This window comes from Grampus griseus, assembly GCF_964374135.1.
Source record: "Grampus griseus genome assembly, chromosome: X".
NCBI classification, from domain to species: Eukaryota; Metazoa; Chordata; class Mammalia; order Artiodactyla; family Delphinidae; genus Grampus; species Grampus griseus.
The window spans coordinates 41,589,854-41,611,327 of NC_138999.1; the positions used below are offsets into that span (position 1 = coordinate 41,589,854).

A 21,474-nucleotide genomic window follows, 5' to 3' on the forward strand; every position below is an offset into this window, starting at 1 on the left:
GGAAATAACATCTAATAAGCTCCCTTGCTTTACCGCATAAAGAAGAAATACTGGCAACACTCTTAATACCTGAATGCATGTGCTGCTTTCAGTTTTGTTTTTTGTTTTAAAGTTCACGGAGTAAGAGGAAAGGAACTGGGGAAAGGAGGAGGACTAAATGAATACATTTCAAATGGAATGGAACGAGTTTGGCTCTTAAATATCTGAACAATAAGATTTTTAAAGCAGCCACACAGGTAGCCAAGCAGATTAAAACAAAGCTGCCTGCACGTAGTTCAAATACAGTTTACCTGGCATAAATGAAGACCATGTGGCACACAGAGAGCTACATGCATATGATTAATACTACAAATTATTAGGTCAAAATTCAGGATAAACATGGCTTGCATTTCTCACAAATCATTCACAATTTATGGCAGGAGAACGGGGTACCTAAAAAAAAGAGACTAATTCCTATCAGGCACCAACAGCATATCTTGGCACAAAATGATCATGTGATTTCAGCTGAGTTACTGAACTTAAATGCATCTTCCAAGTTACCTGGTGCCATGAGAGCCATGGCATCAATGGAGATCATCCTCATATCTGTTTTGACACTCCACGTACAGATTATGGACACGGTAAACTTGCCGCCTTACAACGTTACCTCCAGCCAGAGCATGTGCTCTAGGTTCCAATGCCAAACTGGTAGAGCACTACGTGCATTTAAAACTTAAATGTCCCAAATAACTAAAGGAAATCTGAATATTTAGACCATGTTTGGGTTCTTCATTTCACTGACATTTTCTAAAGGGTTACAATTTTAAGGAAAAAACATTTTACCACATGCTCCAACCCCTTACCCCCACCAAAAAACCCAAGACAAAAACAAAAGTTAAAAAAAAAACAAACCCAAACACCAAGTATAATATTAATAAAAGAACTGTTATGAATCTTTCATTAAACTGAAGCTCACACAAATGTACAATCACAAATTTCAGTAGTTTAGGCTGCAAGTTTAAATCCTATGCAAATATATACAAAAATAGTAACTCTAGATTCAAGAATAAGGGCTTTTCCCAATGCTAAATCCATATTCTAATGCAGCCTGAGCTTTCTTCTAGGTGCTATAGTCTACTTTCTGCAGATTAAAAGCTGTGTCAAGTTGATCCCTATTACCACATGTATACATGGAGCTGAATTAAAGGACAATACAATTCATTTTTAGCACAAAGAAAAGTCTTCCCAAAGTCCATTTAAAATATTTTTAAAGTTTAAGGGATTTTTTTTGGTTCAATTTCTATTTCTGCATAGCCACAGAAGTTTCTACTAATAAAGAGACTACTTTAGTGTTTTATATGATTATTTTTTTTAAAAAGTCTTAATCAAACCTATATCAACATCGGTTCACAGAGTCCCGTTTTCTCCTTTCTTTATCACAAGCTTTATATTTCTAAAAGACCCCTTCATGCAGGGAAAACAGTACTGAGCACCGGTCTTTGTGGTCAGGCTCAAATCTGTGAACTTGTAAGTAGTGCAAGCCACTGACTTTTCTTTGAGCAATGTGCTTACAGTACAAGGAACAGATGCAAAGCTGCATGGTAACATTCTTGTAATCAGCAGTGATTGCTGGGAATGGTCAAAACTGGAGGTCAAACACAATTTTGTCTTCATAGAGGGCAATTACCAGCATGATGGCAAATCCAAACAGCAATCCTAAATTCTGAAGAATGAATTGCCCCACTGGACAGAAGCCATGTTCTTCATTGTCACCATCACCATGCAACATTTCTGGAAGCATATCCACCAAGGCTACGTAGAGGAACATGCCTGCAGTGATGGCAAAGATCCAGAGTGTGATGTTATTGGCATACTGACCAACAGCTGTGCCTATGAGCATGCCTATGTAAGCCATCATGGCAGAGAGGAGGTTGTATACAATTGCTTGCTTTACAGTCATGCCTGCTTTAAGAAGAACTGCAAAATCACCTAATTCATGTGGCAGTTCATGACAGAAGACAGCTATAGAAGTACTGATTCCGCCCGTCAGTCCAGCACTGAAAGCTGCTCCAATTGCTAACCCATCACTGAAGTTGTGGATGCCATCCCCCATGATCACCATCCAAGCGATATTAGCTATTCCTGTTTCTTTCAGATCTGATCCGGAATGACAGGGACCGTGTGAATGATGAGAATGTTTGTGGTGCCACTGATGATTATGCTTCCTCAGCACAGTTTTACTCTCGTCATGGTGGTTATGTGCAGCAGCATGGAGATCATGCTCATGAATGGCATGTAATCCATCACTTTGAGAATGGGCCATGATTTTCTCCTCTTCTATACAAAGATAATTTTTAGGAGGGGATTCTTGTTGGCCTTCTAAATCTGTCAGTTCAGTTTCATTAAGTCGATCTTCAGAAACAACCGAGTCATCAGTTCCGGCAAGAGGCTTGAGCTGAAGCCAGTCAGCATCTGGTGTATTATTTAACTTATGATCTGAAAGCTTCCTTCCAATAGCTGATTCTTCTGTGTTTTGCTTCATAAACCATTTCTGTTTCCCCCTTTGCTGTTTGTAGTGCTTAAACATTCTAATGCAATGTTCAATGATAAATAGTAAGTAAATGCCTCCTAGAGCAACAAGTCCTTTCAATACAGCATCATATTCTTCTAGAAACTTCTTAGATTCGTGTCCATGAGAATGTCCATGCCCATGTGCATGTTGATGACTGTGATCATGTCCACCCTGAGAATGGGGCAGTAGATGAAGAAGGGCATCTCCACTCATTGTTCCTACAGCTAGTGCAACAAGGAATGTGAGAAGAAATTTGAAGCATCCTTGGTTAATGATGGGAACCAAGATCACTCCTAGCAAGGAAAGCAGGCTAATAACAGTGATAGAAATGATACCACAAATCCACGCTGATGCCCCTATATTTGCCTTATCTTCAGGAACCAGATTTTTATCTTTATTTAAATCTTCAACTAAAAGTCTGTCAAAATGCTCAATACAAAGTCTGCTGTCGATTTGATATAACAAAGCAGGGCAAAGGTACGTAAATAGATCAGGTGAGATTGGAGAATTGGCCCGATGACCATAGTATTTTAACAACTGAGTGACGTTCAAACACTCATGTTGCCGGTCATCTTCGTTATGATCTTTGTGACTAGCAGCTGCATAAATTGCACTTTTTTTAACATGCGGTGCTTCTCGCTTTCTAGTATGTCGAAGTTCACCTTCGTTATCAGGATCAAGATCTTGGTGTCCGTGACCAGGATCATGACCATTATGTTCTGGAAGACGTACATGAAAATGACCTGGGTTATGTACACGATCAGGTTTGTGGACCCGATTATGCTCGTACTGTTCACCCTGATCATGGTTAGGGGGAAAACCTGGTGTAATAACCTCAGAATTTTCATTACTTTTCTTCCCTTTTCTCTTCTTCTTTCCTTTCAGTAGCTTACTTGCAGATTGTTCCTGTGTTTTATTGGTCTCTGTAGAAGGTTCATGGCTAGGCTCCCCATGCTCACTGTGAATAATGGAATCATTAGGAAAATGGCGAGTAGTGTTATGATCAAGGTGATGACGCAAACAATGGTGATGACATAAGCGATGATTACGGTCATGCATATGTTTATCATCAGATTTGACAGACACTTCAATTGTCTCTTTCTCTGGATCACACTTATGGCTTCTTTTTGTTGATACACTGGTCACAGTTTGATTTTCTGAATTTAAATGACTATGGGAATGCTGGTGGTTATGTGAGTGAAAATGCTTTCCCTCTTGAACTGCCAAAATATCTAAGTGAGAAACATGATCGTGGCCAAGATCCTCATGATTAATCTCAACTACTTTTATCTCTCCAAGGCCCAAGTTTGTTAAAAGTTTCTCCAGACCAAAAAAGGATAATCTTCCATTTTCACCATAACGATCAAAAAGTTTTTCAATATAATATTTTTTTTCATTTTCAGCATCCAGCACTGAAAATTTGCTCGACTCCGATTCTGTCATTCCACGATGGTGTCTGTGATGCTCTTCAGAACCATGGTCATGTTCTTCATGGCAATGGTTGCAATGATGGAAAATAAATGTCAGCAAACAAATGAGGCAAAATTTTGTGTGCATATGTACCTTCATTTCTATTTTTCCCTTTCAAGAAGGTTTCAGTGGATGATTTAGGATGTTTACCTCTTTATTTCAGCTCTATCCAATTCAGGTAAGAGTTATAGGGTCCGGTTGGGTCCAGAGCATGTAAGGTACTTGTTGTGCAGGTCGGATGATATAATATATGTAAATAAAGCACTTAGCACAGTGCCTGGCATTCTCAGTGGATGTCAGCTGAGAGGCTCGTCTGCTCATCCGCCGGGACGGGCGGTGCTGGGAGCTGAGGTTCTGGCTTCAGTCAGAGCGCCGGGAGAGGACTGGGGTTGGCGGCGTGAACACAGCCTGCAGGGGGTTAGTGCGCCACGGCTAGCCGGGAGGGAGTCTGGGGAAAAGTCTGGACACGCCGAAGAGGCAAGAGACTTTTTCTTCCCTCTTTGTTTCCTGGTGCGCGAGGAGAGGGGATTAAGAGCGCTGCTTAAAGGAGCTCCAGAGACGGGGGGGAGCCGCGGCTAACAGCGCGGACCCCAGAGACGGGCATGAGACGCTAAGGCTGCTGCTGCCGCCACCAGGAAGCCTGTGTGCGAGCACAGGTCACTATCCACACCCCTCTTCCGGGGAGCCTGTGCAGCCCGCCACTGCCAGGGGCCCTGGATCCAGGGACAACTCCAATACACTCTTGTAGTTTATTTTATACCTAATGGTTTGTACCGCTTAATCCTCTACCCCATCTTGTCCTTCCCCTCTTCCTTCTCCCCACTGATAATCGCTAGTTTGTTCTCTATATCTGTGTCTGCTTCTCTTTTATGATCTTCACTAGCTTCCTGTATTTTTAAAATTCTACATATAAGTGATATCACACAGTGTTTGCCTTTCTCTGACTTATTTCACTTAGCATAACGCCTTCCAAGTCCATCCATGTTGCTGCAAATGTTGTTCTTTTTTATGGCTGAGTAGTATTCCATTGTGTATATGTACCCCACCTTCTTTATCCATTCATCTGTTGATGGGCATTTAGGTTGTTTCCATATCTTGGCTATTGTAAATAATGCTGCTATGAACATTGGGGTGCCTGTACCTTTCTAATTAGTGTTTTTGTTTTTTTCGGATATATACCCAGGAGTGGAATTAACCTCAACATCTCTTCAGTGGAGTGTAAGCGCAGGGAGTACCAGAGATTGTCTGAGACCTGCCATAATCCCCCCCACAACACTTTCTGCTCTAGGGCACCTTCCACTCCAAAATTATGGCTTACAATGCAAGAGGGGGTATTCGAGGGTGAGGGTCCATATCCCAGAGATATTTCTTTAGCATCATGTACTGAGTGTCTACTGCATGCTAACCCCCTGTGACTTGTTCTGGAAACACACTCCAGGAAAAAGAGCAGCTCTCTCCTCGAGAAACTGGAGGTACAGTAGATCTGTCCTCCTGCTGACAGTCTGAAGGAGTCAGCATCTTGTGCCGAAGGCAACCATGGCCCCATCTGGGGAGAACATGGATGAGAAGTGCATGGGAAGAGGCAGGTCTTATCTGGGGGATTATGGCCCCCAAGTCAGCACCCGCGCACTCTGAGAGCCCACTCCCAGAAGCCAGGTGTCTCTGCCAGGAGGAGGAATGTGCCCATAAGTTGGTTGCTTCCTTCTCCTATGGTCCAGGAGATTGTACCAGGTTGATAGGGGAGGAAATCCTGCCTAACTGGAAGCTTCTGGTGTGGCTATACCCAGGGTTCAGAGCCCAGTGTGGCTTGGAGAAGACCCAGGTTTGACAACTCCCCCCCTTCCAGGAGGGCTTCCATTGTAACTGGCTCTGGACCTTCCTGACCCCCTTGTGAGTGACAACGGCCCCCACAGCCCGAGGCCAGGCTGGTACTTGGGACCCCTCCCCAGCTCTCACTAGGGAAGCTGGTTCAGTGTAGCAACATGAGCTGCTGCATCCTGGGCCTCTCTCCTTGGTTCTTCCTTACTCAGCCCCCCACAATCAAAAAGAAAGGTCTTGGGCTTCCCTGGTGGCACAGTGGTTAAGAATCTACCTGCCAATGCAGGAGACACTGGTTCGAGCCCTGGTCCGGAAAGATCCCACATGCCACGGAGCAACTAAGCCTGTGCACCACAACTACTGAGCCTGAGCTCTAGAGCCCACAAGCCACACCTCCTGAGCCCACGTGCCACAACTAGTGAAGCCTGCGCACCTAGAGCCCATGCTCCGCAACAAGAGAAGCCACCACAATGAGAATCCCGCGCTTCGCAATGAAGAATAGTCCCCGCTCACCACAAGTAGAGAAAGCCCACGGGCAGCAACGAAGACCCAATGCAGCCAAAAAATAAATAAGTAAGTTCATGAATTTAAATAAATAAAAAGAAAGGTCCCCCCTTCCTACTGTACAGCACAGGGAACTATAATCAGTATCCTATGATAAACCATAATGGAAAAGAATGTGGAAAAGAAAATATGTATATGTATATGTATAACTGAGTCACTTTGCTCTACAATCGAAATTAATACAGCACTGTAAATCAACTATACTTAAATAAAATTTTTAAAAAAAGAAGACAAAAGAAAGTACCCACACACACACACTCCACATATATTCCCTGACCCATTGGCCAACAGAGAAGGCTGAGTGTCACATTGGTCTAATTCTCATTCTAGGTGTTCTCTTCATGGCCTACCCAGGGCCAGACTAGGACATGAACACTGATGAGGTAGTAAAGAGCAGGAGCTAATCACTTTCATCTGGAAAGATTTTCCTGTTTTTTTCCATTTTTTCCCATAGAAGAGGGATTACTAGGCCCAAGGGCATAATCCTCCTTAAGGTTTCTTATTCACTTGTCAAGGAAATGTTCATTTCTTTCCAAGTGAGTTGTTTTCTACTTCCAACCTGCATTCTACTCCATCTTCAGTGCTGCGTATCATTATTTCTCATTAATGCTACTTCGATATTTGAAAATGATTTTTTATGATTGTGTTCATTTTAGTTTCTTTGTTCCTAAGTAAGGTGAACATTTTCCCATAGCTTTTAAAAAATTAATTAATTAAGTTACTTATTTATTTTTGGCTGCACTGGGTCTTCGTTGCTGCATGCGGGGTTTATCTAGTTGCGGTGCGCGGGCTTCTTATTGTGGTGGCTTCTCTTGTGGCAGGGCATGGGCTCTAGGCACACGGGCTTCAGTAGTTGTAGCTTGTGGGCTTTAGAGCACAGGCTCAGTAGTTGTGGTGCACCACAGCATGTGGGATCTTCCTGGACCAGGGCTCGAACTCGAGTCCCCTGCACTGGCAGGCGAATTCTTAACCACTGCTCCAACCGGGAAGCCCTTCCCATAGCTTTAAGTCACCTTAATAATTTTTTGTTCAGGCCCTTTGCCACTTTATCTTTGGAATATCTACCGGGTTGTTTTTTTTTTTTTTTAAGTTCTGTTCAATTAAGTTTTAATGAGTTTCTACTTGGTATCATGCAGGAATTTTGTGGGGTCCCAACAGTACGGAGATGAAGCTAACACACGCCTTACCCTTCAGATGACACTCTTCATGGGAAGGCAGGGCTGCTAACAAGATCATTTCAATATTATAGTAAGACAGGGGTTTGCATCAGGCATGGGGAAGGGGAGCATTTTCCCCTGAAAGGAAATACCAAGTACTGAAGGAATAAGAATGAACCAACAGAAGAAAACATGGAGGAATTTACAGGCAGAAAGAACCACAGGGATAAAAGCCCAGGGGCAGGAACCAATAGTAGGTGGTGAAGAGCCCGAAAAGCAGATGCTTAAGGCTGAGGTGGGGGAGCAAGAGGGCTTGAAAGATGGGGCAGTTGGGGCTAGGAGGGGTCAGAGTATGAATACCCTTGAACTCCACTTGAAGAAGTTTGGACCACTTTTTGGAGATGAGGAAGAGCTAGTGAATGGCTTTTAGCGGGAGAATGACATGGGAATATTTGTCTTCAGATTTGATTCCTCCCGGCTGCAGTGTTTACAGTGAATAGGACAGAGATCCAAAATAGAAGGATGTATGAGTTTGCTAGGGCTGCGGTAACAAAGTAACACAAACTGGGTGGCTTGTCAACAGAAACTTTTTGTCTCAGAGGCTAGAAGTCTAAGATCAAAGTATCAGCAGGGTTGGTTCCTTCTGAGGGCTGTGAGGGAGAATCTGTTCCATGCCTCTTGCCCAGCTTCTGGTAGTTTGCTGGCAATCTTTGGCGTTCCTTAGTTTGTAGAAGCATGACCCTGATCTCTGGCTTTATGTTCACATGGTGTTCTCCCCGTGTACATGTCTCTGTGTTCAAATCTCCCCTTCTTATAAGGACATCTTTTTATAAGGACATGATATTGGATTAGAGCCCACCTTAATGACCTCATTTAAACTTGATTACCTCTGTAAAGACCCTATCTCCAAATAAGATCACATCCTGAGGTACTGGGGCTTAGGACTTCAACATACAAATTTTGCAAGGACACAATTTAGCCCATAACAAAAGGGGAGAATAGATTAGGAGCCTAGGACTTGAACTGTGGAAGGACAGACAAAATAGAGGGGCTAGGACAGAATTCATTTGTGGATGTAAAATCCACAAGTCTTGCTGTTTCATGAAATGTAGGGGAAGGAGAGTTCAACTTCCAGGTTTGGAGTACTTCCATTTCAGGGTTATTTGGGTATCAGTACCAGAGGAGGAGGATGGGGGGAAGGGGAGTAGAGAAGATTGGACTGTAAGGTGACAAGATCATGCTAGATACATTAAGCTCAAAAGATCTGTGGGACATTCCCATCAGTCAAGCAGAAGAGAGATCAGAGCTGGAGACATACATTTGGTAGTGAGAAGCATGTAGGTGGAAGTTTAAAGTAATGAGCAAGGAAGCGATTGCCCAAGGAAAGCAGAGGAAAGATAGAGGGTCAAGAACAGAAGCCTAGGGGAAACCATGTATAAGGGTATAAGGACGGTGCTTAGTATGAGAAGTTCATTAAAAAATTCCAAGGAGGGGTTGGAGTGAGATAAATTAGGAGTTTGGGATTAACATATACAAACTACCATATATTAAATAGGTAAACAATAAGGACCTACTATATAGCACAGGCAACTATACTCAATATCTTGTAATAACCTACAATGGAAAAGAATCTGAAAAAGTATATATATATATATATATATATATATATATATACATATATATAACTGAATCACTTTGCTGTACACTTGAAACTAACACAACTGTAAATTAACTATACTTCAATTTAAAAATTTTTAAAAAAGAAACAACATTACCAGCAAAAATAAATAATTCCAAGGAGGAGCTACCTTCCATGGGAATGTTAGATCCATGAGAAAAGGGACTCTGATTTGCTCACTGCTATCTACTCAGCTACCTAGAACAATGTCTGGTACAGAGTAGCTGTCCAATAATTATTTGATGAATAAAACGTTGAATGAGCAACTCAGAGAGGTGTAAGAAAAATCAGTGTCCCAGGAGCCATGGGAGTGATTCTATCACCCCTACCATGCCTCACTTCAAAAATACCATTCTGATACGTTAATGACTCCAGTGACTTTCAAAAATGATCTATTTGTAAAAGGTTTCTAAACTTGATTTGTAACATCATAAAAAACTTCTACAAAAAATATTTGTGCATGGTGTTAAAATAGATGTTGTAAATAAACTAGATATTGTCCTTCAAATGCTAAGTCTTACATGTTAACCCACAAGAATGATCAGAGTAATAAAGCTATTATATACCGTTTGGAACACAGATGTTTACAGCAACTTTATTTGTAACAACCCAAACTGGAAATGACCCAAATATCTCGGTGAATGAATAAACAAACTGTGCCAGACAACAGAACACTAATCAGCAATACAAAGGAATTCATACTGATACACACAATGACATCGGTGAATCTCAAAATAATAGAGCTGCATGAAAGAACTTATGCAAAAAAGAGTACATATCATATGATTCCATTTATATAAAATTCTAGAAAACGCAAGCTAATCTATGGTGACAGAAAGCAGGTCAGTGGTTGCCTGGGGGATTGTGGGAACAGAGAGGAGCAGAAAGGAGTGAATAAAAAGGGGGCAAGAGGAAAATTCGGGGGCAAAGGATAAGTTCACGCTCTTGACTGTGGTGATGGTTTCACTGATGTATACAACAAACTTAGCAAATAGTACACTCTAATATGTGCAATTTATTGTATGTCAAGTATATCTCAATAAAGATGTTTTTTTTAAAAAACCCAAATAATCCAGTTTTTAAATGGGCAAAGGACTTTAATAGATATTTCTCCAAAGAAGACACACAAATGGCCACCAGACATATATATATATATATATATATATATATATATATAGTACCTGAAAAGGTGCTCAACATCCCTAATCATCAGGGAAGTGCAAATCAAAACCACACTGAGATATCACCTCACACCTGTCAGGATGACTATTATCAAACAAAACAAAAGAAAACAAGTACTAGCAAGAATGTGGAGAAATTGAAACCCTTGTACACTGTTGATGGGAATGTAGAATGGTGCATCCACTAGAGAAAACAGTATGGCGGTTTCTCAAAATATTAAAAATAGAACTACCATATTATCCAGCAATCCCACTTCTGGGTATATATCCAAAAGAATGGAAATCAGGATCTCAAAGAGATATCTGCACTCCCATATTCACTGCTGCATTATTCACAATACTGAAGACATGGAAACAACCCAAACACTCATGACAGATGAATGGATAAAGAGAATGTGGTATATGCATATAGTGGAATATTATTCAGCCTTAATAAAGAAGGAAATCCTGCCATTTGCAAGAACATGGATGAACCTAGAGGAATTTATGCTAAGTGAAATAAGCCAGTTGCCGAAGGATAAACACTGCATGGCTCCACTTATATGAGTATGTAAAGTAAACTCATAGAAAGAAAACTCAGACTCATAGAAGCAGAGAATAGAATGGTGGTTGCTGGGGGCTGAGAGGAGGGGAAAATGGGGAATTGTTGCTCAATGGATATAAAGTTTCAGTTATGGAAGATGAATAAATTCTAGAGATCTGTATAACACAGTACCAATACATAGTTAACCATATACACCGTATGTAAGTAACAATAAGGCACTGTACACTTTAAACTATACTGAGTCTAGATCTCATGTTAAATGTTCCTATCACCAAAGGAAAAAAAAACCCACAAAAGAACACAAGGAAACTTTTAGAGGTGATAGATATGTTTAGTACCTTGCTTGTGGTGATGGTATCACTGATGTATGCATATATCCAAACTCATCAAGATGTGTACCTTAAATATGTTCATTTTGTATGTCAATTATCCTTTAATAAAGCTTTAAAAAAAGAAAAGAAAATGCGGGTAATTACATGAGACTTCATGAGGTCTTAAAGGATCGGACTTATATGGTGGCCGGCACTTAGTAAGCCCTCAATACTCTCCCGTTTATTAACTAGAGGTTAAGGACTAACTCAATGTCCCCGCAGCTCCCTGAGGTCCCACAAACCCCGCCCCTGTTGCCGAGGGAACAAGTGCAGAGAAGGCGCCTCCTGGGCTGCGCAGCCAGGCGCGTCCCAGCCTGTCTCGGCGGCTAAAGCAGCACCAATGAGAGGCGCCCATAGTCTCGAAAGGGCAGGCAATCGGGAAGGGCAGGAGGCGACCTGGAAAGGACTAAAGAGCCGGCGGAGAAGCCGGAGACCGAGAGGCTTGGAGAGAAGTATGGCAGAGGGGCCGAAAGAGGGGAAGATCCTGGAGAGGGTGACAGGGCGCCCACGGCGGGAGCAGGTTCCGGGCCAGCGTTCTTGGCTGCTCCCAGTCAGATCCCTCTGGGCCCAACAGCCGGCAGTGGCTTGACAGGTTGCAAACTCCTGACCCGGCGCAACGCACCAATCAATCCCTCGAGCAGTCTCCTTGCATATGTAACCTGTCCCCGCCCTCCGCCCTCCGCCACCCCCCAGCAAACTAAGGCGTTCATTGGTTCAGCCTTTAGGTCTTTCCCGAACTCTCCAGCTTTGTCTGTAGTTGACAAAGTGCAAGCTCATCCCCCTAGAGCCAAGCTCATACCTTCTTAGCGACCAAAGCCAGGGTGACTGAGCTCCTGGTGGGGACCTCAGGTGCTGCAAGAGGGGCATTTACTGTGATCAGAGGCACATCTTACTTTGTCCTTCACACATCTTCGTTCGGGAAAAGTTGAGTGTTGGAGTCCCAGAGGGATGAGGAGAGTGTCTGCTAGCCCTCATCGTTAATGGTTTCTAAATACTACCACTCTCTGCTAAAGGATACAGGGTTCTTCGAAGAAATGGCTTATTCTATGGCTGGAGCAGGGAAAGTACAAGATGTGCTTAGAACATCTTGCGCCAGAAAGTAGTGAATTGCTCAGAGAATAACGGGGACATAGAATGATACAGGAGGCAGTTTGAAGGGGCTCTCACTGGGCCAAGTTTGGACAGTTTGAGCCCCGAAATAAATAACGACTTCCAGTTCCGGTCAAGAGGGAGTAGGCCATCCCTCGCAAACCCTCCCTCTTACAACTAAAACCCCCTGTACACAAAACAACAAATAAGCAAAGGAAGACTCTGGAAGGTGGAAAGAAGGCAGATAGATGGTCTAGGGACCTCAGGACTTGAGGAATAACACAGCAGTGAATTTCCTCAGCTTCCTTATTGCCGCTCATAAATCCTGGACACGGGGCTCCAGAAGCCTCCAATCTGGAACTGCCAACAGGCACAGACAAAAAAAAAAAAAAAAAAAAAAGCTACGAAGAAAGTCTGTTTCGCCAAAGGTCGGGGCAAAGGGTGGCTTAACAACAGAAAAACCTTTTAGATAATACCAGCCCTACACCCGCCAAACAGCAATGGAAAAATCAACATCCCCCCCAACACTACCATGTTTCATCAGGAGAGCAGGGAGCTGGTATTCCACCCCACCCCTCAGCGCCTCCGCCTCACCTAGCATCCACAGACTAAACAAGGCAGTACCGGTTAGTTCTAATCAGGATTTCCCATTCCCCTCACCTCTGAGGTCAGCAGGACCCAGAAGGCAAGTGAGCTTACACCCACACACAGAGGTAAGGAGATGGTGTCAGTCTGTGTCCCACCCACCTACATGGAGGCCTGTAGGTATTTTGAGGCTCTTTTGTTTGAAATGTGCACATTGAGGATTGTCATTTCTTCCTGGTAGATTGATCCTTTTATCATTATGCAATGTCCCTCTTTGTTTCTAGTAAGGTTATTTTTTGTTTGTTTGTTTGTTTTACTCTGAAGTCTACTTTATCTGATATTAATAGAGCCACTGCTGCCTTTTTAAAGATTAATATTCAATCTACTTATGCCATTGTATTTGAAGTGAGTTTCTTGTAGGATCTGATGTGGTCCTCATTTATGTAGAGGGGATATTTAAGACAATTTTATATATATATATATATATATATATATATATATATATATTGCAGTACGCAGGCCTCTCACTGCTGTGACCTCTCCCGTTGCGGAGCACAGGCTCCGGATGCGCAGGCTCAGTGGCCATGGCTCACGGGCCCAGCCTCTCTGCGGCATGTGGGATCTTCCCGGACCGGGGCACGAACCCATGTCCCCTGCATCGGCAGGTGGACTCTCGACCACTGCGCCACCAGGGAAGCCCAAGACAATTATATTTTTAAAGTGGGGAGGGTAAAGTAAATAAGGTTTCTGCACTTCGTTCAGAGTGGTAAACATTGATACCAGTAGATAAGTTACATACCTACTGGTTACCTAGAGCAACCACTAAGAAATCTATACAAAGAGATATACTCAAAGAAATCTATACAAAGCAGTACACTCAAAACACTATAAATAAATCAAGATGGAATCCAAAACATGCTCAAGTAACCCACAGGAAGGTAAGAAAAGAGAATGAGAAACAGAGGAAACAAGCAGGAAATAAATATTAAAATGGCAAACAAACTCTAACATATGAATAGTTACCTCAAATATAAATGGTCTAAAGTCATCAATTAAAAGAGATTGGCAGAGTGGATTAAAAAACACGATCCAATAATATGCTAGAATAAAGAACTCTTAAAACTCAGCATTAAAGAAACAAACAATTTCTTTAGAAAATGGGCAAAGGGTATAAAGAGACATTTTGCTGAACAGGATACACAATGGCAAATAACCACATGAGAAGATATTCAACATTATTAACCATTAAGGAAATGAAAACTAAAATCACAATGAGCTATCACTACACACTCAGAATGGCTAAAATGCAGAATCATAATGCCAAATGCTGGCGAGTATGCAGAGAAACTGCATTACTCATACATTGCAAGTGGGAATGTAAAATGCTACAAGCACTCCGAAAAAGTTTGGCAGTTTCATATAAACTAAACATGCAATTGCCAAATGACCCAACAGTTGTACTCTTGGGCATTTATCCCAGACAAATGAAAATTTCTGTTCATACAAAAACCTGTACATGAATGTTCATAGCAGCCTTATTAGTTATAGTGAAAACCTGGAAACAATCCAGATGTCCTTCAACAGGTAAATGGGAAAACAAACTGTGGTATATCCATACTCTAGAATACTATTCAGCAATAAAAAGGAACAAAATGTTGATACACACAACAACTTGAATGAATCTCCAGGGAATTGTGCTGAGTGAAAAAAGCCATATCCAAAAGTCATATAGTATATGATTCCATTTATATAACAGTCCTGAAATGACAAAATGATAGAGATAGAGAACAAATTAATGTTAGGGGTTAGGGTCATGGAGGAAGGGATGGAGGGTGAAAGGGCAGTGGGTGTGGTTGTAAAAGGGTAGCAGGAGAGATCCTGTGGATTGTATCAATGTTCATTCCCTGGTTATGATATTGTACTGTCATTTTGGGAGGTGTTACCATTAGGTGAAACTGGATAAAGGGTATATAGGTTCTCCGTGTATTATTTCTTACAATTGCATGCGATTCTACAGTGATCTCGAAGTTAAAAAAGTTTCATTTTTAAAAATGCACAGCTCACACATGATAGCTGTGTATCTCTGGTTTAGATTATGGCGACAAAGTAGTAATGATCTAATGTAATGACAGAGGGCAGTGAGAATAAGGCAAAGAAGGAGGAAATTTTCTGGAGGCAGAAGAGAAGAACAAGCAAGCACTTGGTGGCGAGAGCCACACTACCTGGGCTAGAATCTTGACTCTTCCACATACTAGATCTACAGCCCTGTCTAAGTTACTCACTTCCTCTGTGCCTCAGTTTCCTCACTGTAAAATGTGGATGAATTAATATGCACAAATCACTTAGAACAGCAACTGACACATAGTTAGCACCCAAAGGTTTGTTATTATTTTTATTCTAGGAAGGATATGCTCAACTTCTGACATTGCTAAAGAAATACTAGGTTGACATCTTAAAATAATTCCATAAAATCATATCACATGAATATTTAACTCATGAGAATTTCACTATTTATGCTCTGGGGATAACTAACATCTATGTAATCATTTGAATGACTTCAGATTTGCTTTTTTTTATTACTTCATTCTTCTCCATATTTATCCTAATTTGTATAATAAAAATAATATAAATTTTTAAAACAAAAATAAATAACAGTAAGATTATAACCCATAGAATAAAATAGGGAATTATGAGTCCATACTGATATAAATGAATACATTGAAAATTTGATGAGAAACAGGATATTTACATGATCTCAAAGTGCCTCTCCATAAATTGCGTGTTAATTACAAAGGGGAAAAGAGTAACTTTACAGTAGAGAAGGCTGGCAGACCCACCTTAATCAAGTGATCATAGTGAGTATCATTGGTTACAGGGCAAATTTACATTATGTGCCATCTGATTGGATGCACTCAGGACACAGCATCACTTCTGTGCTACCCCTGACGGATTCATTACCTGAGTCTAATCATGAGAAAACATCAGACAAATCCAAATTGAGGGACATTCTACAAAATAACTGCCCTGTAATGTTCAAAAGGTTATGAAAGATAAAGAAAGACTGAGGAACTATTCCCGATCGCAGAATACTAAAGAGATATGAAAACTAAAGGCTAAACATAATCCCCAATTGGATTCTTTTGCTATAATGAACACTGTTGGGACAATAGGTGAAACCTGAATGGGGTCTGAGGATTAGATGGTAGGGATGTTAATTTCTTGATTTTGTTGGTTGTCCTATGGTTATGTAGGAGATGGTCCTTGTTTGTAGAAAACACTGAAGTATTCGGGGATGATGGGGTATCAGGTTGGAACATACTTTCAAGCAGTTCAGAAAAAAGTTACTTTTATTTACTTGGAACTTTTCTGTATGCTTGAGATAGTTTCACATAAAAACTATTAAAACAAAGCAAAATAAAATTATTCATCTAAACACATATGAAATAAAAGCCATATTTTTATGGCAAGACAAGAGAGATTTAAACAAAAAAATCTTCTCTGCCCTTTGGCCTCCTCACTTCCCCCACTGTGCATTGTGTATCTGCATTATGCATCTACCAGATCTGCCCCATCAGCAGGAGTACCTGCTCAACCATAAAGAGCAATATTCTCCTAGCACCAACAAGACAACTCCTTAAGAGATAACATTCCTGGGCTTCCCTGGTGACGCAGTGGTTGAGAGTCCGCCTGCCGATGCAGGGGACACGAGTTCGTGCCCCGGTCCGGGAAGATCCCACATGCCACGGAGCGGCTGGGCCCGTGAGCCATGGCCGCTGAGCCTGCGCATCCTGAGCCTGTGCTCCGCAACGAGAGAGGCCACAACAGTGAGAGGCCCGCGTACCGCAAAAAAAAAAAAAGGTAACATTCCTTCTTGATCTTGTAAGGGGTACATGACCCACCACGATGCTGCTTAGATCTGGATTATGTAAACTGTCAGTAATACGTCATTTGATGTACAACCCTCTGTCTCAAAAAACTTATATAACTGTGCCTTGACTTTGAACTGGCAGAACAGTTCTCAGGGCTTTCTGAGATGCTCTTCCTGGGTTATAACCTCAAATTTGGCTCGAACAAAAATTTCCATTTCTTTCTTAGATCGACTGATTAATTTCTCACTGACACACGCCATCAAAAAGTGAAAAGAAAAAAAAAGTGAAAAGAAAAGACACAGACCAGGAAAAGATATTTTCTATGCATATAATGGACAAAGGATTAGTATCCAGAATATAAAGTATCCTTAAGAAAAAAGATGGACAACTACATAGAAAAAAGAGTAAGAAATTTAAGCAGGCAATTGAGAAAAGAGGCAAATAATCACATAAAAGATGCTCAGCCTCATGAATAAAACCTCATAAAGAACCAGAGGTGGTATCATTGTGCTATTAATCCAATACTGGAGATTTTCCAATACTGTGAAACCCATTTAATGAGAAAAGGATTCTTTTCCTTATTATACATATAAAAATGATTTGTAACTAGTATATTCAATATCATATGAGTAAATGTAGCTAAAGTGTCTGAGAATACAGTCCACAGTTTAATCTTCATAGTGATTCAAACCTGTTCAGCAATATTTTTAAATTAGTTAATTAATTAATTAATTAATTTAACAGCTTTATTGAGATATAATTGTGCAGGCAAAAAATGTTGCCTGGCATTCCAGGAAACAATAAATGTTGCCTGCCATCTAGCCTCAGCCACTGCATCCACCACCACGGGGGCGCCTTGAGGGGAATTCAGGATGGAGAAAAACAGGACAGTGGCCCTAGATAGTTAAGATGCATATCTAAGGAATAATTTCAATGAATCTAGATTCTTGCATCTTCCCATACATAGAAAAGCACTAAAATAATTAACTTGAGATGTCTGTTTTTCTGGTTAATCATAATCTTTTGATGTTTGATTATATGTTTTCTTCCCCCCTAACAAAAAACTCCTATATATCCTGGCTCCTCCCTTACCTCTTTGGGGCAGTTCCTCTGAGCTATCTGAGAGGCTGCGTCCCAGGCTATAGTCCTCAGTAAGGTCCCTGAATAACACATAACTCATAACTTTCAGGTTGTGCTTTTTTCTTCAGTCAACAACCGGCACATAACATAGTGTTAGGTACCACCTCCATCCTGTTGCATAGTTACCATTTCTTTTTTGTGGTGAGAACATTTAAGATCAACTTTCTAGGCAACATTCAAGTATATGAAACAGTATCATTAGCTATATTCATCATGCTGTATATTAGAACCCCCAGAACTTGTTCATCTTAAAGCTTGAAGTTTGTGCTTCCTTGACCACTATCTCTCCATTTTCCTACCCCCAACTCTGGATAACCACCACTCTACTCTCTGTTTCTGAGCTTGGCTTTTTTACATTCTACATATAAGTGATATCATTCAGTATTTGTCTTTCTCTGTCTGGCTTATTTCATTTAACATAATGCCCTCAAGGTCCATCCAAGTCATCACAAAAAGTCCTTCTTACTCATGGCTGTTTAAGTTTTTAGTATATTTTGGATATTAACCCCTTATCATATAAATGATTTGCAAATATCATCTCCCATTCCATAGGTTGCTTTTTCATTCTGTTGATGGTTTCCTCTCTGTGATATAGTCCCACTTATTTATTTTTACCTTTGTTGCTTGTGCTGACATATCCAGGAAATTGCTGCCAAGAACGATGTCAAGGAGCTTTTCCCCCATCTTTTCTTCTAGGAGTTTTATGGTTTCAGGTCTTAAATTAAGTCTTTAATCCATTTTGAGTCCATTTTTTGTGAGTGGTGTATGTTCAGCAATATTGTTTTACCCAACAAATGGATAAAGGAAACACATATTTCAGTTAGCTGTCTTACATTCTGTTGGCTCAAAGCCAGAGAGCAAAATTTACTTGTACTACTAATATTTTAAACAACTCTTCTCTTATAAACTTAAGATGAAGGCAATGAAAACCTTTTCCTTCCCTACCAACTTGGAGATTTTGATGTCAAAATAGCATGTATCATGATTTCCAGGCGCTGTGACTTTTCCCTATTCAAGTAATGTCCTGACAGGGTTCTATTTTTGGTAGTGATTATTTTAATTACCTGTTCTATGGCATTTTCTTTCTCTGTATCTCACTACTTATAAAACTGCAGATTTTAAAATAAAAAATAAATGAAATATTTCCAATACTTCTAGGGTATCTGGTAGTTATTTGGGGAAAAAAAAATGAAAACTTGAGATCTGTCTTCTCCTTGTACCAGAAAAGAAATTCCATCTGGTTTGAAGCTTTAAATGTTAAAGAAAAAAAAAAGAAAACTAAAGGAAAGAAAAAGTCTTTGAAAGTGATAAATTAAAACAAGGCTGAATATTTTTATAATTGACATATCAGATGTCATGAAAGAAAAAATATTGATAAATTAAGCCTCCTAAAAATATAATTATTTGTGTGTGCTTCTGGACATCTTGCTATTCTTATACCAATGTAATTTTTTAACAAAAAATGAGATCAGTGAATAATTATTGCTCTGCAACTTATTTTTATTCACTAGGCAATAAAATAAAGGCATCTTTCCAAATCAATGCCTTTGTTTTAATGAATGTGTAAGTATCTCATTATATGGAAATCTATAATGTATTCTCTTTTGTATTCTTCTCTTTTGTTAATATCTTAACTAACTAGGTTATAGGAGGAACAAAGAGTAAGCCTATACCAACACTTATAACGCCTAGAGATTCTTATCAAAGGGTTTCAAAGCACCTAATCCAATGCTTTCATGACTTCCTCTACTCCAGCAAGTGGCTGGAGATAAGTGATTCTGAAAAGAAAACTGCTGAGTCATGGAGCATAAGTTTTTTACACCACCCACAGGTGGATATGAAGTTTAATATTTTTAAAAAGTAATTCAGATTCTGAAGACTATAAAGTTATAGATGTTGAAAATTACATAGTTTTGCTTTTCAGAGTGATGATAAAATGCACCATGTTAATAGTTAACTTTTAAACGGGGAGGGAGAAGGGTAAGCTGGGATGAAGTGAGAGAGTGGCATGGACGTATCATATACTACCAAATGTAAAACAGACAGCTAGTGGGAAGCAGCCGCATAGCACAGGGAGATCAGCTTGGTGCTTTGTGACCACCTAGAGGGGTGGGATAGGGAGGGTGGGACGGAGACGCAAGAGGGAGGAGATATGGGGATATATGCATATGATTCACTTTGTTATAAAGCAGAAACTAACACACCATTGTAAAGCAATTATACTCCAATAAAGATGTTAAAAAAATAAATAAACTTAACACACCAATACATCTCAGGTGTTGCTAACAAAAAGGAGAGGAAAAATTAGATTTCTAATTTCATGATATAAATATTGTATCTTCCAAGCAGTTTCCAAATTGTATACAAAATCAAATGTATACTTAGTTGTTTTCTTTGGTTCTCAGAAAAATTTTTCCCTACCTTCTCCTTGGCTTTTTTCCTTCCAGAAAGTTCCCTGGATGGAATTTTGCACATAGCCCAGCAGAGGGCTCTGTGTTCTGAGCCACAATCAGGCATACATAGAAGACGCTGCAGACACCAGTTAGGGAATCAGGAATGAGGGCTCCTACCTCCCACACGCCACCCACGGGACTACCAGCTTCCAGTTACAGCTGTTCAGCGAACAACAGATGGTGTCTGCACTTCCTTATTTGACCAAGGAGGCAGAAGAAATGGTTTCTAAGAATAACTAGCAGCTCAGAAAAGTATCCCTATTATGTGAATTGCCATGCAAGTGTTTTATATTGCAGCTTTTATTCCCCTAAGATTCCTATTTTAATTTAAAAATGTATTTGAAAGATATACAGACATATAACATAAACGCTCAGGAAAAATACATTAAAAAGAAATACATCACTGTGGTAAACAATGGTTATTAACGAAGAGATTATGGACGATTTTGCTACATTCTTTTTTTTCCTGGATTTTACAGTTTGTGCAGTTCTTTTGTTTTGAATACTCCATTTTCAAAACGGGAAAATATAGAAGAATGAAAAAGCAAGAGATAGGAAGTAAATAATGTTTATCAAAAAGATTCTAAACATTTGGAGCAACTTTGGGAATTCCCTGGCAGGCCAGTGGTTAGGACTCAGTGCTTTCACTGCAGGGGCCTAGGTTCAGTCCCTGGTTGGGGAGCTAAGATCCCACCATGCGGCCAAAAAAACAAAACAAAAAAACCCACAAAACAAAACAAAACAAAACCATCTGGAGCAACTTTAAGCAATCTTTACTGAAAGAGTTTTTAGAACAGTATAAAGTGGTGTACATGAAAGTGATTCATTTAGCCTTTATCTAATTGGTCATTTTTATCCTTTTAGCGAAAAAAAGTAGAAGAATATACTTATTTGAAGAAGGAATGGATCTCTTTTCCAGAAACAAAGTTTAAAAACTGCTGTTGTTTTTATCTCGATTTCAAGGAGGGGGGAAAACCCTGTCTGATGACTTTCTGTCATTAAAG

General features: G+C 40.3%; 1 protein-coding gene across 1 annotated transcript; it reads right to left on the minus strand.

Annotated features, from left to right (window-relative positions):
* Positions 1–1,172: 1,172 nt before the first annotated feature.
* On the minus strand, positions 1,173–4,132 carry LOC309839325 (zinc transporter ZIP10-like). The gene has a single exon (XM_082681057.1). The coding sequence runs from the start codon at positions 4,118–4,120 to the stop codon at positions 1,619–1,621; it is 2,502 nt and encodes an 833-aa protein (XP_082537183.1). The 5' UTR covers positions 4,121–4,132; the 3' UTR covers positions 1,173–1,618.
* Between the last annotated feature and the right edge of the window lie 17,342 nt (positions 4,133–21,474).

Excerpts from the sequence above, each read along its gene's own strand:
- LOC309839325 (XM_082681057.1), bottom strand. The coding sequence starts at position 4,120 with ATGAAGGTACATATGCACACAAAATTTTGCCTCATTTGTTTGCTGACA.